Raw genomic sequence first — 17,923 nt, 5'->3', positions numbered from 1 at the left:
CAAAATTCTTTAAATAGAAAAAACCTGCATTTATCTTAATGGTTCATATGTTTCCTCTGGTGTAGGCATGATCACCGCAGCGCAGTGAAAAAAATCTCCCGGTGCTAGTTCCTTTCAGTATAACACTGCATTCTAAGATTACCTCCAGTGCAATGTTATACTAAACTAAACTAAACTAAGTCTTGGGTTTATATACTGTGCCATCTCCACATTTGTGGAGCTTGGCACGGTTTACAGGAATTATAATGAGAAAGGAACTCCAAGGAAGGGATTGGGTGAAGATCGGAGAAGGAAGAGTGTTAGCGGGCTAGGATGTAGGAAGAGGAGGGAGAGTTAGGTTTTTGAGAAAAGCCAAGTTTTCAGATGTTTATGGAAGGGTTGGAGAGCACTCAGGTTCCGAAGAGGGGAGGCAAGGCTGTTCCAGAGCTCAATGAATCTGAAGAGGAGGGAAGTCCCCAGTTTTCCAGGGTGGGAAATGTCTTTTAGTGAGGGGAAGGATAATTTCAATTTTTGGGTACGTCTGGTGGTATTAAGATTTGAGGAATTCCAAGAAAGTGGAATTAATGGAGGAAGGATGCCGTGGAGGATCTTGAAAGTTAGGCAGATGCATCTGAAGTGAAAGGAACTAGCACCGGGAGATTTTTTTCACTGCGCTGCGATGATCTTGCCTACATCAGAGGATACATTTGAACCATTAAGATAAGTGCAGGTTTTTTCTATTTAAAGAATTTTGAAAATTTCGATATATATTGAACCTCAACTGAGTTTTTCTCAGACCGAGGATGTGCTGCTGTCTATTACAATTTTGTACTTGTCATAGTAGTTTCCGGAGTTTGCTCTCAGGGAACACTGAGGTCTTTTCTCCGAATTTTTCGATACCTGCTCTATTTAGTCTCTGGTAAGGGGATATAATTTAAGAATATCTGTTGGTGGCTATCGTTATATTACATGCCATTTAAATTTACAGAAACCCTGCCACATACGTACTAGGAATCCTGGGAAACCCTCAGTAGTGCTAAAGAAACTGAGCAAGGCTTTGTTTGGTTGGTTGGTTTATATGAAAGACAACGGGTTACACTCTTCTAAGATGCTTTATTCGGATATTTGTTAGCTTCAGAATATAAGAATTATTTTTCAGTGCACAAAATCGGTTTCCAGGACTTTAGAGGCCAGCATTTTGTTCCAGTCAAGGATGCAGTGAGTGATGGGAAGCTGCCGACGGATTGTTTTCAGTACCTGGTCGGATATCTTTCCGTACTCTTCCATCAGGGCGTTCTGGAGGTGGCTGTCCGCTTCTTCCACCATCTGCGCAAACCCTTTTGAGGCTTCAGCTTTATTATTGAGATGCAAGGTCTCCTCAATGCCTTTGCAGACTGTTAAGTGGATATTGCCTTCTTCGAAGTAATGTGCTTGCACGGTGATGCTCCCTGTGACTCGGGTGACTGGGAAGGTCAGGGGGAAAATCCATTCGGACCTCCAAATGCCATTCCAGAAAGCCGAGGGCTTGTGCACGTGGCATTCCATGCAAGCTACGAAAATGTTCCTGCCATTCAAAATTTTCTGGAAAATGCTGCACACTCCTGAGCGGAAGTGACTCTTGACATAGCTCTTCAGAGCACTTTGGAAATTGCTCCTCCATGACTCCACATCCGTCTCCTCATCATAATTGCCCCTGTCGCCACTGTCTTCCTTGCCCTCCCTCCTGGGGTAGGGCTGGAAATCACTAGCCTCTTTGCTCAAGTGGTCATACTTGAAAGACAGTTTGGCTTGAGGGTCGAAGAATCGGCTATCTCCCAGGTCATTGTGATGCGTGAGCAATACTTCGCAGCCGTACTTTTCAACCTTGACCGGAGTGAAGCTGTCCTTGTTGTGAATGGCACAAGCTTGGGAGGCTTCTTTCCGCATGAAGAAGTCATCGTTAATCAACAAACGGATATCACTGAAAACGCAACTGAACTCCCCCGGGAAAGCCTGCTTTAGCAAACTGCGCACTGCCTGAACCCTGCTTTCTTTCGCTAAATGATGCTTGTCTGTAGATTCTTTGGGTTTTTCCCTGGCCTCGGGTAACGCACACACAGAGTTCAGCATCCTGTGGAGAAAATACAAGAAAATGTTCCTTTTAAATGTATTCTGTCAGATTTATTGACTAATAATTTAATTTAATATCAGTACTTATATCTTGCTATACCGTCTAGTTCAAAGCGCGTTACATTCAAAGATTATCTTTATTATTGAACAATAAATGGTATTATCATTGCATAAAATAGGTGTCATCAAAACCAAGAATCACAATTGAGACACAGATACTATACGAGGAGGTGCTGAAAAGTTCTGAACCCAACTTTTATCATGCACATATGTCATTCAGATAGGGTTACCAGATTTCCTCTTAAAAAAAAAAAGAGGACACCAGGCCCTGCCCCAGCCCAGGCTCTGGCCCCATTCCATCCCCAGCTCCACCCCCACACTAACCTCGTGTCCCCTTCACCCAGCTCCAGCCCACGGCTAGTGGGCCTCTGTGCATGTGTGGACATCGACGCAATGACATCACGCTCATGCATGCATGTGATGTCATCACGCCGACATGGCTCCGCGCTCAGGGCCTTCCAAAATCCAGACAAACTGCTGACAAATATCTTCCTGCTTGGGGCCATGACACCAATAATGCTTCTCAACATTCATTCCTACCAGAACACCTGGCCTTGGTCACACGTGCAGAACACAAATAAACCCTATGCAAATACAGGACCACAGACTAAAAGCCCTAATATACACAAACGAAACCCTAAGATGCCAGACTCTGCATGCAGTACAACACCAGAGAAATAGAAAGCAATGTATTTCTTCCTGAACAGTGCAAAATATAGACAGCAGATGTAAATTCTGAAAACTGCCACATTTCTCAATCACTAAATTTAAAATAAAATCACTTTTCTTACCTTTGTTGGCTGGTGATTTTATTTTTCTGCTCATCTTTTCCAAGTCTCTGGTTGCACTTCCTTCTGTCTGTGCTTTTAACTCTGTTTCCATGGCCTTCTTATCCTTCACTTTCTTCCCTACATCCATCTTTCAAATAGAACAAAAAAACAACAAAAACGTTGTTTTGTTCTATTTGAATTTTTTGCCTCTGTCGAAATTGGACAGTACATTTAAATCCCCAGTTTGTTTGGATCATACCTATATCCATCTTTGGCATTAACTTTCAATACTCAATTTTCTTCCATTTTTCTGCCTCCTCCTCAGATCTATCTACTTTTCCATTTCCTCCCTCTCTCTGCCCTTCCCCACCATCAATGTGTACCATCTCCTCCCTCTTTCTTCACCCCTATTCCCATCTATTCATAAACAGCATTTCTTCCATCTCTCTTCCCTTCCCCAACCTTCCCATCCCTGTGCACCATGTCCTTCCTCTCCCTTCCTTTCCCCTCCATCCCTGTGTACCATGTACTTCCTATCCCTCCCTTTCCCCACCATCCCTGTGCACCATGTCCTTCTTCTCCCTCCCTTTCCCCTCCATCCCTGTGCACCATGTCCTTCCTCTAACCTCCCTTTCCCCTCCATCCCTGTGTACCATGTCCTTCCTCTCCCTCCATTTCCCCTCCATCCCTGTGCACCATGTCCTTCCTCTCCCTCCCTTTCCCCTCCATCCCTGTGCACCATGTCCTTCCTCTCCCTCCCTTTCCCCTCCATCCCTGTGCACCATGTCCTTCCTCTCCCTCCCTTTCCCCTCCATCCCTGTGTACCATCTCCTCCTTCTCTTTCCCTCTCCTATGTATGAATTTATAAAGGGTGCATGCCCTGTAAAGAATAACGTACAGTGCTGATTCCTATATCTAACTTTAGGCGCCAGACTTACAGCTGCTGAAACCTGGTGGCAAGGCTGTCACCCAAATTAGGCACACATGCAGTGATGTTGTAAGGGGGGAGCGAGGAGGGCGGTCCACCCTGGGCGCTGTGTTAGTGGGGGCACCGACACCCCTTCTCTTCTCTGCCTTGCCTCTTCCCATTCCTCCCCTCCATGCACACGACCTCCTTCCCTTCCCCCGTACCTCTAGTTGAAGAAGTTGTTCACAGCAGTCAACAATGTGCTCCTTGCGACCCCATCGGCTCTCCTGCTGATGTCACTTCCGGGTGCCTGCTGATGTCACTTCCGGGGCCGCAAAGAGCACGTTGACCGCCGTGAGCAACAACTTCAACCAGAGGTACGGGGGAAGGGAAGGGGGTGTGTGCGGCAGGCAGAATTGGGGGCGGAGATGAGGGTGCAAATTTATGCTAGCATTCTATAACAGAATCTTGGCGCCTAAAAGCTGTTATAGAATTGGCAGTAAGCACAGGGCATTGGGGCATCTAAATCTTAGCACCAGTTTATAAAATGACCAACCTAAATGGACAACTCTTCTGAATATCCCAGTCAACAGCACTTCTCCAGACAGCAGACACTGTTACCGGATCAGTGCTTCTGAATATTAACGTAGAAACATAGAAGATGACGGCAGAAAAGGGCTACAGCCCATCAAGTCTGCCCACTCTGCTTACCCACCCCCTGTCTATGCCCTAATGACCCAATTTCCTTATCTTGACCCTCATAGGGATCCCACATGGGTATCCCATTTATTCTTAAAGTCTGGCACGCTGTCTGCCTCGATCACCTGCACTGAAAGCTTGTTCCAATGATCAACCACTCTCTCTGTGAAGAAATACTTTCTGGTGTCGCCATGAAATTTTCCGCCCCTGAGTTTGAGCGGGTGCCCTCTTGTGGCCGAGGGTCCCTTGAGAAAGAAAATATCATCTTCCACTTCGACACGTCCCGTGAGGTACTTAAATGTTTCGATCATGTCTCCCCTCTTCCTATGTTCCTCAAGAGTGTAGAGCTGCAATTTGTTCAGTCTCTCTTCGTACGAGAGACCCTTGGTTACTTTTCTCCTGGGGTGGGTATCCCACGTCTCCGTAAATACTTGCTCAAAAGTAGCACTGTCTATGGATGTGCAGGTAACGGCGCTTGTCAAGCATTTTCCCTGCAAAGAGGAATGAGAAAGTTCTGGTCCTGGGAAATGCTGAGCTTTGAAAATCTTGCTCATGATTATTGTATTGTATTTCCTCTGAATATCTGCTTATTGTATTTCACTGAATGTCCAGCTATCTTGATTGTAAACCGCCTAGAAGTCGCAAGATTGTGGCGGTATAGAAGAATAAAGTTATTATTATTATTAAAATGTGTTGCACCTTACGTAACAGCTGTGAAGGAAGAAAAGGCAGATGATGAGGGATGTAGGTACAGGGTGTACCCCCATGTACCCTAGAACAATTTAGAGAGAACATTGATTTGGGTGCTCTTTTGGGAAAATAATACCATTGTGAGTGACAAAGGAGAAGGTTGTCTATTCAGCCCTTCCCCCTGGACATCGGCCTACTTTCTCCCATTGGGAAATTCAGGCCTGGATATATCTTTTAAATTTATTCCTGACGGAAATGCGGAAGCTACACTCAACCCTCAGACCCCAAACAATGTAAGAACCTATTGCATAGGTGATGGCAGAGCAGGCATTAAACGAGAACAGAATGTGTTTTTTAATCAAGGCAAAGAAATTTACTTCAATGTCCCACTTTCCTTACTCCTGAGTATGTTTTAGACCGTGCGATTTGCTGTTGGCTGATTTTTTTTTTTAGCCGATTGTGGAGCAGCGATGCAAATGATTTACCTGGAGGTTCGCCATAATCCCGTTGGGCCATTCGCTCTGAGAGTGACTTGGACGCATGCGCAGAACCGGTTTGGGGAAGTCCGAACAGCCGAGTGGCAGAGGAAGCCCCAAAGCAGCCTCTTGTCGCTCAGCAGTTGGGGCTTTTTTTTTTTTTTTTTTTAATGGGGCAGATATTGTGCTCGTCGACATCAGAGGGAAGGCTTCTGGCTCAGCCGCGTGATGCGCATAGGAGCTGCCGCCCAAAGCTTTGTGCAGAGAAACAACTTTGACAGGGAGGAGGGAGCCGGAAGGTAAACACCCGCCAGAGGAAAGCACGTACTTGAGGCACAGAATGGAGGGAGGGAGAGAGAAGGGCGCGTTGGGACTAGGGAGAGAGAGGACCGCGTTGAGACATCAAAAGCAGAACAGGCCCTTCACTTGTAAGTACGAAAACTAGTTGAAAAATGGATTAGTCCAATAAAATGATATGTTCTGATTTTCCATTTTTTGTTTCATTTCTATTTGTTAATTTGTGAAGTGACGATTGCTATTTCTCCATTTTTTTTTCAAATTTACATCTGATATCTTTATATTTTGCACAGTATTAGGGGACATGTGCCACTATTTCTGTGGTGTTTCACTGCATGCAGAATCTGGCTTCTTGGCTGTTCAGTTTAACTTCTGTCTACATATTTCCATTTATAGTTTGTGATTATTACCGGGTGAAGGTGTATCTGTGTTCTGTGTGTAGGAAAAGGACATGGTTTTCTTTGAGCACTGACTGTGCAGGATCGATCTGTATTAATCTGGCTTGTTTAGTTTTATATTGCGTGTGTTGGTGTTCTAGTGCTCACTGCAGTATTTAAGATGCTGCCTTTTCCGAGGTGCACCCTTGTTGTGTGGCTCGTGGATTATTACTGAAAAATAATTTTTTATATAGAGGAGGGGGAGTGTTAAAAACTGATCAGCCTCCGGGAGTCAAATACACTACGTACGCCACTGCCTGTTGCACGACTGCTGAAATAGTGTCACTTACCTGGGCGTGGCAAAATCCAGCCAACTGGGAATGGGGCTTGTCTTAAGATTATTAAAAGAGAGAAATCAATGATAATGTAAATCCCGAGATGGGAACAAACTCCCTAGCTGCCATGAAAATCAGGCTTGTATTCTTTGCTATTTAAACAACAGTCCTATGAACACCCTAAAATCATTTCTCATTTTTCATTCCCTGCTGTCTCAGAAGGAGGGGGGTGGGAGTGGGGGGTCATGTATGTTACCTGTCTTATCTAGGTCGCTTTAGCCCACTGTAATCTTTGCAAATGTCCATTGAGTGCATGGGAGAGGCTCTTTGCACGCAGAGGAACTGAAAAGCAGCTGTACAAGGTAAACCAGTGCACACAGAGGTAAGATGAAGAGATGTTACCTGGCTAATAGCTTTGCTGCTACTCACTACAGCATCACTCAATTGAAAACAAGGTCTCAGTTGCCATGACAACAGAAGCTACTACTGCAGGGACATGAGGGGGGGAGCTAGGTAGTCTGAGGAAACGGAACTTTTGTCAAGCACGGTAATAATTCCGTTGGTTGTTGAGCCTGACAAATAAGGCACAAACAAAGAGAAGGAGCTGGTTTTAGGAAAGGTTTGGACAACTTCCTGGAGGAAATGTCCATAGACTGTCATTGAGGAAGACATGGGAGGAAGCCACTGCTTGCCCTGGATGGGTAGCATGGAATGTTGCTACCCCTTGGGTTTGGGCTGGGTACTGGGGACCTGGAGACCGGGCTCCTGGGCCAGATGGACCATTGGTCTGACCCAGTAAGGCTATTCTTAGGTATATCCTGGTCAGCAGCAAGCCCAGTCACTGGCTATAGCTGGTCCATGCCAATTTTCACTGGCTAACCGGCTAAGTTTAGTGGCCAGATAGATCCACTTAAGTAAAAGGTCCATTGGATCTTTAGCTGTTTATTCTTTAGCCAGTCAGCCAATACGTATTGGCGCGGACCAGCTATATCAACCATAGCTGAAAACAGACCAAGTCCCTGGACACAGCCTCGGCCAGTGGCATAGTAAGGGGGGGGGAGGTCCGCCCCAGGTGCCATCTTGCTGGGGGCGCTGGCACCCATATGCCTCTCCTGCTCCTTATAACCTCTTTAATTTTCTCAGCGTGAACAGCATCACGAACTTGCTGTCCACGTTGGTGTCGGTGCTCTATCACATCACTTCTGGGTCTCACACCTAGGCTTTGTCATAAAGCGTATGGTGACGAACTTAAACATTTCAATATGTATGTTTTGCAAGAAAGGTGGGATAGGGGAGATAAGATAGAGATGGTAATATCCTTGGTAATATCCAAAATAGACTATTGTAACTCCCTCCTTCTTAATATCATTCAAAAAGAAAAAAGAAGGCTGCAATTAATCCAAAATACTGCCGTGAAACTGATCCACAATGCGAAAAAATATGATCATGTTACCACTCTGTTGATTAAATCCCATTGGCTTCCGGTAAACCACCGCATTACTTTTAAATTACTGTTTTTAGTTTTTAAAGCTTTGAGTTATAATGAACCACAATTTATTAATAGGTGGTTAATCCCATACAGCACTTCACGATCTCTCCGCTCGACTTCCCACAATCTTCTTTCCGTTCTCTCGATGAAAGTTATAGGAATTAGACGGCATGACATGTTTTCTGTAATGGCCCCCCAATCATGGAACCTTCTACCTCAATACATTAGAGAATTAAAAGATTTAACCTTATTTAAAAAAAACCTTAAAAACATATCTTTTTAAAGATGCATATGATTCCTAGCTTTCTAATTAAGAATTTTTTTATTTAAGTAGCCAAAATTACCCCCCTTTTTGTTCATTCCTTTTATGTTCTTCTTTCTCTCCTATTTAAACATTGTAACTTTCTCCCCATTTTCCTACACAATTCTTGTAAGTTTTAACCCACAATATAAAAGTCATTTTGTACAATATTTTATCTGTACATTTATATTATGTTGTACATCGCTTAGCAATCTAAATAAGCGATTCATTAAGAACGAATAAACTTGAATTTGAACTTTAATTATCTCTGTGGCATAAAATACACATAGGGGTACCAGATTTTCCAAATGGAAAATCCAGACCCATAGACCCAGGGCCATCCAGTTGTTGGAAGCTTCTCAAAACCAAGACAAAGTGCCGGGTATTAAAAAGCCGTCCGGACCCACAAAAGGCAGACATGTTCTTGGAAATCCGTACATCTGGTAACCCTAAATACACAAGAGCCAAGTCTCTTTCAATTGAATTCAAACTCTGTAATAAAGGGGCATAGGATGAAGGTGAAAGGGGACAGAACTCCGAAATGACCTCAGAAAATACTTTTCCGTGGAAAAGATGGTGAATGCTTGGAACAGCCTCCCAGTGGAGGGGGTGGTGATTAAATTCAAGGAAGTTTGGGACAAGTACATTAGATCCCTAAGGGAGAGGAATGGATAGCAGATGGTATGGATGGGCAGGCTGGATGGGCCATATGGTCTTTTCTGCCTTCATTTTTTCTCTTTTTTTTTTCTATGGTTTCTAAAGTAACAACAGTTTGAAAGGACAAAAATGGATATTCAGTGGTCACACGTTGCTGATCTCTGTTTATACATGAATGAGTTTCCGGATTTGACATTGCTGGGAAGGAACTGTTAGCCCTGCTTGACACAGGGTTGGTTGTTCCATATGGATGCGGAGACAAAGCATATGAGGCACCATCTGCTGGACAAGCCTGACTGGGTCCTACCGAAGGGTTTTAGTGCACATATGATTTTTCTCCAAATCCAGAAGCTAGACTAAATATACAAATGTTCTATAAAATAAACAGCCACCAGGAAAAAGTTGGATTCAGCTGTTGTTTATATCTTACACATATTAGAACTGATTTAGGGTGAACAGTTGTTATCTGAGTGTTTCGTGGGTTTCTCATCGTCCTTGTGTAAGAAAAGCACCGTCTAAGTTTTCCTCTAGAAAATGATCTCATTGCTTAGTTCTTTCATTTAAATGGCATTCCCTGTGGCCCTTTGCTTTATGTTCTAAATGAAATAGCAAAGAGGGGCACTTTCAATATGATGTTCAGATCCGAGTTTGGACATTTTGCGAAACGTGCACAAGAACCTAGTCGTGAACTTGACCATTTTCATAAGAACATAAGAATAGCCTTACTGGGTCAGACCAATGATCCATCAAGCTCAGTAGCCCGTTCTCACGGTGGCCAATCCAGGTCCGTGGTACCTGGCCAAAACCCAAAGAGTAGCAACATTCCAGAATCCCAGAGAGTAACAAAAGATTCTAAAATCCCAAAGAGTATCAAGATTCCAGGCAGAATCTCATAGAATAGCAAGATTCCGGAACTGCAAAGAGTAGCAACATTCCATTCAGAATCCTAAAGAGTAACAAAAGATTCCGGAACCCCAAGGAGTAGCAACATTCCATGCTACTGATCCAGGGCAAGCAGTGGCTTCCCTCATGTTTTTCTCAATAACAGACTTTTCCTCCAGGAACTTGTCCAAACCTTTCTTAAAACCAGCTACGCTATCCGCTCTTACCACAACCTCTGGAAATGTGTTCCAGAGCATAAATATTCTCTGAGTGAAAAAATATTTCCTCCTATTGGTTTTAAAAGTATTTCCCTGTAACTTTGAGTGTCCCCTAGTCTTTGTAATTTTTGACGGAGTGAAAAACCGATCCACTTGTACCCGTTCTAATCACTCAGGATTTTGTAGACTTCAATCCTATCTCCCCTCAGCCGTCTCTTTTCCAAGCTGAAGAGCCCTAACCGTTTTAGTCTTTCCTCATACGAGAGAAGTTCCATTCCCTTTATCATCTTGGCCGCTCTTCTTTGAACCTTTTCTAGCACCACTATATCTTTCTTGACATAAGGAGACCAGAATTGAATGCAGTACTCTAGATGAGGTCGCACCATGGAGCAATACAGGGGCATTATAACATTCTTCGTCTTGTTAGCGATCCTTTTTTTTAATAATTCCTAGCATCTTGTTTGCTGTTTTGGCTGTTGCCACACATCGGATGTCTATGTTTTTGTTTTGAAAATGGCCATTTTTTAGATGTTTTTGTCCTCAGTGCTTCTGTCTTTTTGTACCAACATGTCCAAAAGAAAAACATAGAAAATGGCATAATAAGGGGGGCGGTCCACTCTGGGATCTGTGTGTTACGCTATCTAACTTTGTGTAGGTTGTATTGATTCCTGGCACAAGCTATTTGCACGACGTATTAATTCAGGCAGCCTGTTCCAGGCAACGGCGCTGCAAGAAAGAAGGGACGGAGTCTGGAGTTGACAGTGGAAGAGAAGGGTACAGATAAGAGGGGCTTGCCCAATGAGCGGAGATCATGGGGGAGGGGAGCATAGGGGGAGATGACCTGGCTTTTTGTATCACCCTTTGTGTTAAAGGGCAAGTAGCCAAGGCAGTGATATAACTCTTGCATTAATGATGCACCAGAAGAGGACCATACAGTCAGTGACTGCAAACATAACATAAAATCAACTTATATAGGATCCATGCAGTCACAAATAAAACTCGAAATTAGTTACCCAGAAATCTAGAAAACAAATGTCTTCAAATGCCTTCGAAAATCCAAGTATGACATGGATAGGAAGAATAATTGCTTAAAATCTTTGTCCCAGAGGGTAGCCTGGTAAGGCAATGTTCGTTTGTGATATCTTTTAAATGTACATCCCTTCGCTGAAGGGTAAACGAAAAGCGCACGAGCTTTGCGGGGATGATTAACGATGTTGTCTTGATATGTGTGTTATATGTGACAATCGGAGGGAAACAAGGTTCTATGTATGTCAGTTGGATGCGGTATATCAATTTTTTAATAAACAAATAAATACATCTAACAGGTTTGAGGGTGCCTGACCAGTTATAATTCTATAGTAAATGCAACCAAATTGGAAAATGATACGGGTCTCCATAGGTAGCCAATGTAATTTGCGATAAAAGGGAGATACGTGATCATATTTTTTCAGACCATAAATTAGTCTCACCGCTGTGTTCTGTATGAGTCGTAATCTGGAAATATTCTTCTTTATCCCTGCTAGATAAACTATATTACAGTAATCTAGGTGTCCAATACCAAGAACTGGACCAGCAACTTAAATGCAGTGATATCAAAATAAGCTCTAACTGTCCGTAATCTCCATAAAGTATGGAAAGCCCTGCGGATTACCGTATCCACTTGTTTCTGCAAAGTCAAATTCTGATCCAATGCAACTCCCAATATTTTGATCGTACAACAAACTGGATGTTGCACAGTCTTGATAATAATAGTGTCCTCTTAAGCACTCAGACGGGGCAAAGCAAAAAATAATTTTGTTTTTCCTGAACTCAGTTTTAACCTGAGTTCCAAAATCCAACCTTCGATGCAATGGCATAACTCAAAAAGAAACCCTCAGACTACAACTAATCCAAAATATCGCAATCAAACTTATCTATAAGGCCAAAAAATATGATCACGTTACCCCGCTTCTTCTAGAGTTTCACTGGTTACCAGTCTCTCACCGAACTACATACAAAATTCTTCTTCTAACTTTTACAATTAAGACCTCCCACCTTCCTGTTTTCCTAGACAAATATCTCATTCCACACACCCCTCCTAGGTGTCCTTAGATCTACGAATCAAAACTTATTGACAGTACCCTCAATCAAGGGCCCAAGAAATTACATTTTTTTCTGTAGTCGCATCCTCGCTCTGGAATTCAATGCCACTTTATCTCCGCAATGAAAATTCCCTAAATAAATTTAAAACGAATCTTAAAACATTTCTTTTTAAAGATGTATATCAATAAGTGGGGGGGGGAAAAAAGTTTTTAAGAAGCGCCATCTCTGTCTCCCACTCGTTATTCCCTATCCCTCTATCCTTCCTTTTTATCTTTATTTACATATTGTAATTAAAACTTCCCTATCCCACAGTACCTTTCGTCTCTAATAAGTCTTAATTTGTCATCATTTTAGTTTTGCCCTCCTCTTACTTTATTTCAATTAAATCTTAAATTTTATTAGATTTTTCTAATTTTTAATATTGTAAACCGTCCAGGTACATGTGATGGGCGGTATATCAAGCCATAAATAAACTTGAAAGTTCAATCATTTCAGTAATTGTATGGGTAATAGAGAGTAAGGAAGGACGCGGAATCATAGCAGGTTTCCTGCAATTAACATACTCTGCACCGAGGCCTGTGCAAACCTATGTGTATCATCGGGTTCATAGACAAAACCGCCGAAGACAAGGCGCGCACCGACAACTGAGCGCAAGACGGAAGCGTGCGCCGAACAAAAAGAGTGTTTTTAGGGGCTCCAACGGGGGGTTTTGTCGGGGAACCCCCCCCCCCACTTTACTTAATACAGATCGCGGCGGCGTTGTGGGGGGTTTGGGGGGTTGTAACCCCCCTCATTATACTGGAAACTTAACTGTTTCCCTGTTTTTTAGGGAAAAAGTTAAGTTTTCAGTAAAATGTGGAGGGGTTACAAAACCCCCCACAACGCCCCCACAACGCGGTGCGATCTGTATAAAGTAAGTGGGGGGGGTCCCCCCCCACACCCCCTGTCAGAGCCCTTTAAAACAGTCAATTTCTTTGGCGCGCACCTCCACGCTGCGCTCAGTTGTCTGCGTGCGCCTTTGTCCCGGCGCGCTTTTGAGCTGACACCGTGCGATCGTAAGAGTTAAGAGCTACGGAACTGAATACATAAGGTTTCCTATCCACCTATCCACTGTATTTTTCAGCTGTCAGCTTAAGGATTCAGTACTGTGTACTAACTCACAGATTCGTTCTTCTTCAGCTACCCTGAAAAGGGGCGGCTCAGCCCCTCGGCGTGGCTTTCAAATGCCAACTCTACCGGGACTTGTTAAATACTCCCTCAATGCCCTCCTTCTCTTCAGCACTGACCTTTTAACTCATCTTCACCGCTGCTGCTTTACTCACATAACCTTGTCGGAAAGGTTGCCATAGTGATGCAGTATTTTTTTTTTAAAAAAAAAAAACAAACTAAACCCGGCGCACTCCTGAAAAAGGAACGAGCGCGGTGACATTCAAGGTGAGGGTCACAAACAGCAGTTATTTAACTCAGACTGTTAAGTCTTCGTTTCAAGGTTCTCCCATGGGACTTGACCCCTCCCCTTACACACTTTTCACTGCAGGGTAGCTGTCAAGTTGTCTTTTCAAAAGCATTTTATGCAGTCTGGAGACTCTACTGCATTGTTAAGAGTCGCAACTGGGTCAATAATAAGCATCCAATGGAGGTCTAATTGGAGAGGTGTTGCAGTCCTGGATTCGTGCAGTTTTGCATTCACTGAAATTCTCATTAAGGTTTCGAGGCGAACCTTCTTATAATATGCAAAGTTAACCTTTGTCATCACAAAACGAGGCTCTGTGCAGGTAGATCTACTGCTCGTATGTCAAAATGGGATATACTATAAGCACGGGAAGAGCTGTCAGGAATTTCAGCCTATTTAAATTTGGGGTTTTCAGCAGTCTCTAGAGACCCATGAGTCCCTCAGGAAGCAAAACGCAGCTGTGACAGTTCCGAAATCCAGTAATACTATACCCCATGACCCTGGCTTGAACAAATGTCTTGCATCCATACATCACAAATGAAATTCTCTAGTCTCAGAGAAACTCCTTCAAGTATTAAATTAGGGCGGTTCAAAATATTTTATTTCATTATGAAAAAAAATATGTTATTTCATTAATACTCTGTTTGCTGTTTTAATAGAAACATAGAAACATGATGGCAGATAAAGGCCAAATGGCCCATCCAGTTTGCCCATCCACAGTAACCATTATCTCTTCCTCTCTCTAAGAGATCCCACCTGTCTATCCCAGGCTTTTTTAAATTCAGACACAGTCTCTGTCTCCACCACCTCTTCCGGGAGACTGTTCCATGCATCTACCACCCTCCCCTAAACTGTACCATTCCCTTGGATATTTGCAGCCCAAATGCATTTCTTAGCATTAAATTCTAGCTGTCAAATTTCAGACCATTCTTCAAGCTTTGCTAGGTCATTCCTCACGTTATTCACACCATCAGGGGTGTCTACTCTATAGCAGATTTTGGTATCATCCACAAAGAGGCAAATCTTACCTGACAGCCCTTCAGCAATATCACTGACAAAAATGTTATAAGGAATAGGGTCGACCCTTGTGGAACACCTTTTGACACAGATCTAGTATCAGATAAATGACCATTACTCTGTATTTTTATTGCTTGATCTTGGAATTATGACACAAACCATTGTAAAACTCCTCCTCCAATTCCTATCTCCATCAGTTTGTAGCAAAATATGAACATCCACTGTGTCAAATGCCAAAGACACATCCAAAGAAACCACACGTGATGTTTTGTTTTCGTCCATTCCCCTTTTTAGTTCATCTAGTGTTGTTACCAATATTTGTTAAGCAATTCAAAAATATTAAGAAATATTTTGTTAAGAAATATTTGCTAAGCAATTCAGCCTTATCTTTATCAGCTTCTACATATGTTTTCCCTTCACCTATGAATCTCACATTGCCACTTTTGCCTTTTTTTTCCTATCACTAATATATCTAAAAAAATATCTTGTTCCCCCCTTTTACTGTGTCAGCTATTTTTTTCTTCCATTTGCATCTTTGCTTTCCTGACCACTTGACCAGCCTCTCTTAACTTTCCCAGATATTTTTGCCTCTCTTCCTCCTTCTGCAATTGCAATCTTCTGTAGTTTATGAAATCTAACCACTTTTTCCTTACCTTCTCAACTACTACTTCTGAGAGCCACCTTGTTTTCCTTTTCCTTACTTTCCTTATCAATGGCTTGTTGCCCTTACAATCGCTCCTTTCAGTTTTGCTCCCTGCTTTCCTACTTCTTCCATATGTTCCCATCCAGATAACAATTCCTTGACGTAATCCCCCATCTGAGCAAAGTTTTGTTTTTATTCCATTTCAGGCGTAGTCTGTACTTTTTTAAAAAATTTCTATAAACACAGTGACATCATCATTGCTGAAGGTAACAAGGTGCACCTGGAAGATTACCACCTAGTCCAGAATCTTAGTTGAACCTACCAAAACGAGGAAAGCCTCAGTGCTATGGCAACTAAAACTCTAGGAATAATAAAATCTAGACAAAGACGACAGCAAAATCAAGTTATTTCCTTTGCAGTTTTGTCAAATGCCTGAAATGTTCTGCTGCTCATTAACTTCAGAGTCTGCTTAGATCATGTGTTAAACATATGGGGGGAAAATTCTGTCTATAGTGCTTCTCTGAATTGCCAGCTGCATGGTGCCGTAATGGAGCAGAAAAGGCAGATCCACCCAAAAACACACGCACCCGTTTACCGAACAGCACAAAAGCGTTTCTGTGCAGATCTGCAAAGGGGCGTGGACACGGGAAGGTCCTGGGCGAGCCAAGATCATTCCCTTCAAATGCACGCAGTGTTATAGAATTTGGGAGCCGTGGCATAGCGGTGCGAGTGGCACCTGCGGCGGTGGGGCCCCTCTCCCACTCTCTTCCTCATACCTTTTTTTGTCTTTGGTGTGAGCAGCCACGAACTTGCTGCTCGCCTCGGCTTTAGCACTCTCTCTGACGTCCTAGGCGCGGGTCCCGGAAGTGAAGTCAGACAGAGCGCCGAAGTTGATGCGAGCAGCAGGTTCGTGGCTCCTCGTGCCGAAGGTACCGGGGGGAGGAAAGGGAGGCGTGGGAAGGGGGTGGAGAGCAGGAGGGTGCCATTACCCTGAGGAAGACTGCGGACAGGGGAAACCCCCCCCCCTCACTATGCCACTTTTGGGGAAATCAAAGTTGAATGTGAATCCCAGTGCTATGCGGTATTTTATAAAAGGCACCAGTCCCAGAATGCCCATTATAGTTAACCGTTCAGCACTGATTATTTTCAGCATTGAATTTTGAGCTCTATTTCTAAAATGTTCCCCTATGGCCTGTGCAGATCCTGTGTAAGAGTATTAGTAGCAATATCTCCCTTTTTCATGCGTATGAAATATTTTGTTGAAGTCGTCCGAGTCTGAAGGTGATTCTCCTACCAAAGTCATCCTCTTCCTAAAATCAAACCTTATAAGGCCTTCCCTTGTCAGCCATCTATGCTTGATAGGTCTCCATTACCTTGCCAGATAGATCTGCTAAATGTGTGCTCAAGAGTCTCAGAAGATTTATAATTAATTTAATTTAACTTAACAGCAGGGCCAATATTCTTTGTCTCCCCAACACCTGGCTGAAGGAGGGTGACCTGCCATTTTGGTTTTTCTTTCTTCCCCATCAACCACACCTCTAACTATGAGGGAAGGTTGACCTTGATTTTCACTACAATGATTGGTCTATTAGAACTTGAGATAGAAACAGGGAAAGGTGACGGCAGATATGGCATATTCAGTCTGCCAATCTATGCCATCTGGTAGCCTTTCCTCTACTTTGGAGATCCTATGTACTTGTCCCAAGCTTTCTTGAATTCAGATACAGTTTTCATCTCCACTACTTCCACCGAGTGGCCATTCCACACATTTACCACCCTTTCCATGAAGAAGTATTTCCTCAGGTTACTCCTGACTCTGTCCTTTTTCATCTTCAGCCTATGCCCCCTCAATTGCAGAGTTTCCTTTCAGTTGAAAAAGACTCCCACATAGGTATTTAAACATCTTTATCATATCTCCCCCCCTCCCACCTTTTGCCCGATCACTCGCTCGCCCGCTCCCCGCTCACATGCGCTCCTGCCTTTCCCCCGTACCTTTTTGGCGCTCTCTCTGATGTCGCTTCTGGGACCCGCGCCCTAGGAAGTGACATCAAATGGGAGCCGACACCGACCTGGGCAGCACACTGCTCAAGCTGGAGAACTTTAAAAAGGTATGGGGAAAGAGAAGGCGCCCTGGGCGCTGCTTACCCTTATTACGCCGCTGGCTTTATGTTCCATAATGCATCAGGATGGGGGTGATCCGAAATCTCTAGCCTGGAACTGGGTAACTTGGCATTTCTGCACATACTCAGCCACACTTTGAACTTAATCTTCTCGTTTATGATATCTCATTCATCGTTATAATCTCTTGGCATCCCTTGAGAACTAGGAGATTTAAAAAAATCCCAAAACAACCAGTTCTAACAAATATTCATGAGAGAGATTTGCATCCCTACCAGTGGCATGGTAAGGGGGGGGGTGTGGTCTGCCCCAAGTATGGTCTTCCTATGGGTGCGGTAACACCTCTCCTCTGCTCACGCCGGAG

The 17,923-nt window shown here is 43.5% G+C and overlaps 1 protein-coding gene across 4 annotated transcripts in view; it reads right to left on the bottom strand.

Annotated features, from left to right (window-relative positions):
* Positions 1-1,065: 1,065 nt before the first annotated feature.
* LOC117348212 (F-actin-capping protein subunit alpha-1-like) overlaps positions 1,066-17,923 on the bottom strand; it is a 46,525-nt gene continuing 29,667 nt past the window's right edge. Inside the window, exons 1-2 of one of the 4 annotated variants that reach the window (XM_033919990.1) lie at positions 16,815-16,931; positions 1,066-2,089 (exon numbers count right to left, since the gene is read on the bottom strand). In XM_033919990.1, the coding sequence (XP_033775881.1) occupies positions 1,135-2,088 (954 nt within the window). In that variant the 5' untranslated portion in view covers position 2,089; positions 16,815-16,931 and the 3' untranslated portion in view covers positions 1,066-1,134. Of the gene's footprint in view, positions 2,090-13,614; positions 13,650-16,217; positions 16,298-16,814; positions 16,932-17,923 lie in introns of those variants that run through there. The other 3 variants (XM_033919988.1, XM_033919991.1, XM_033919989.1) reach the window with 3 other exon arrangements.

This window comes from Geotrypetes seraphini, chromosome 14 (assembly GCF_902459505.1).
Source record: "Geotrypetes seraphini chromosome 14, aGeoSer1.1, whole genome shotgun sequence".
NCBI classification, from domain to species: domain Eukaryota; kingdom Metazoa; phylum Chordata; class Amphibia; order Gymnophiona; family Dermophiidae; genus Geotrypetes; species Geotrypetes seraphini.
The sequence above is the reverse complement of the archived record's forward strand: the minus strand, read 5'-3'. Positions and strand labels throughout refer to the sequence as shown.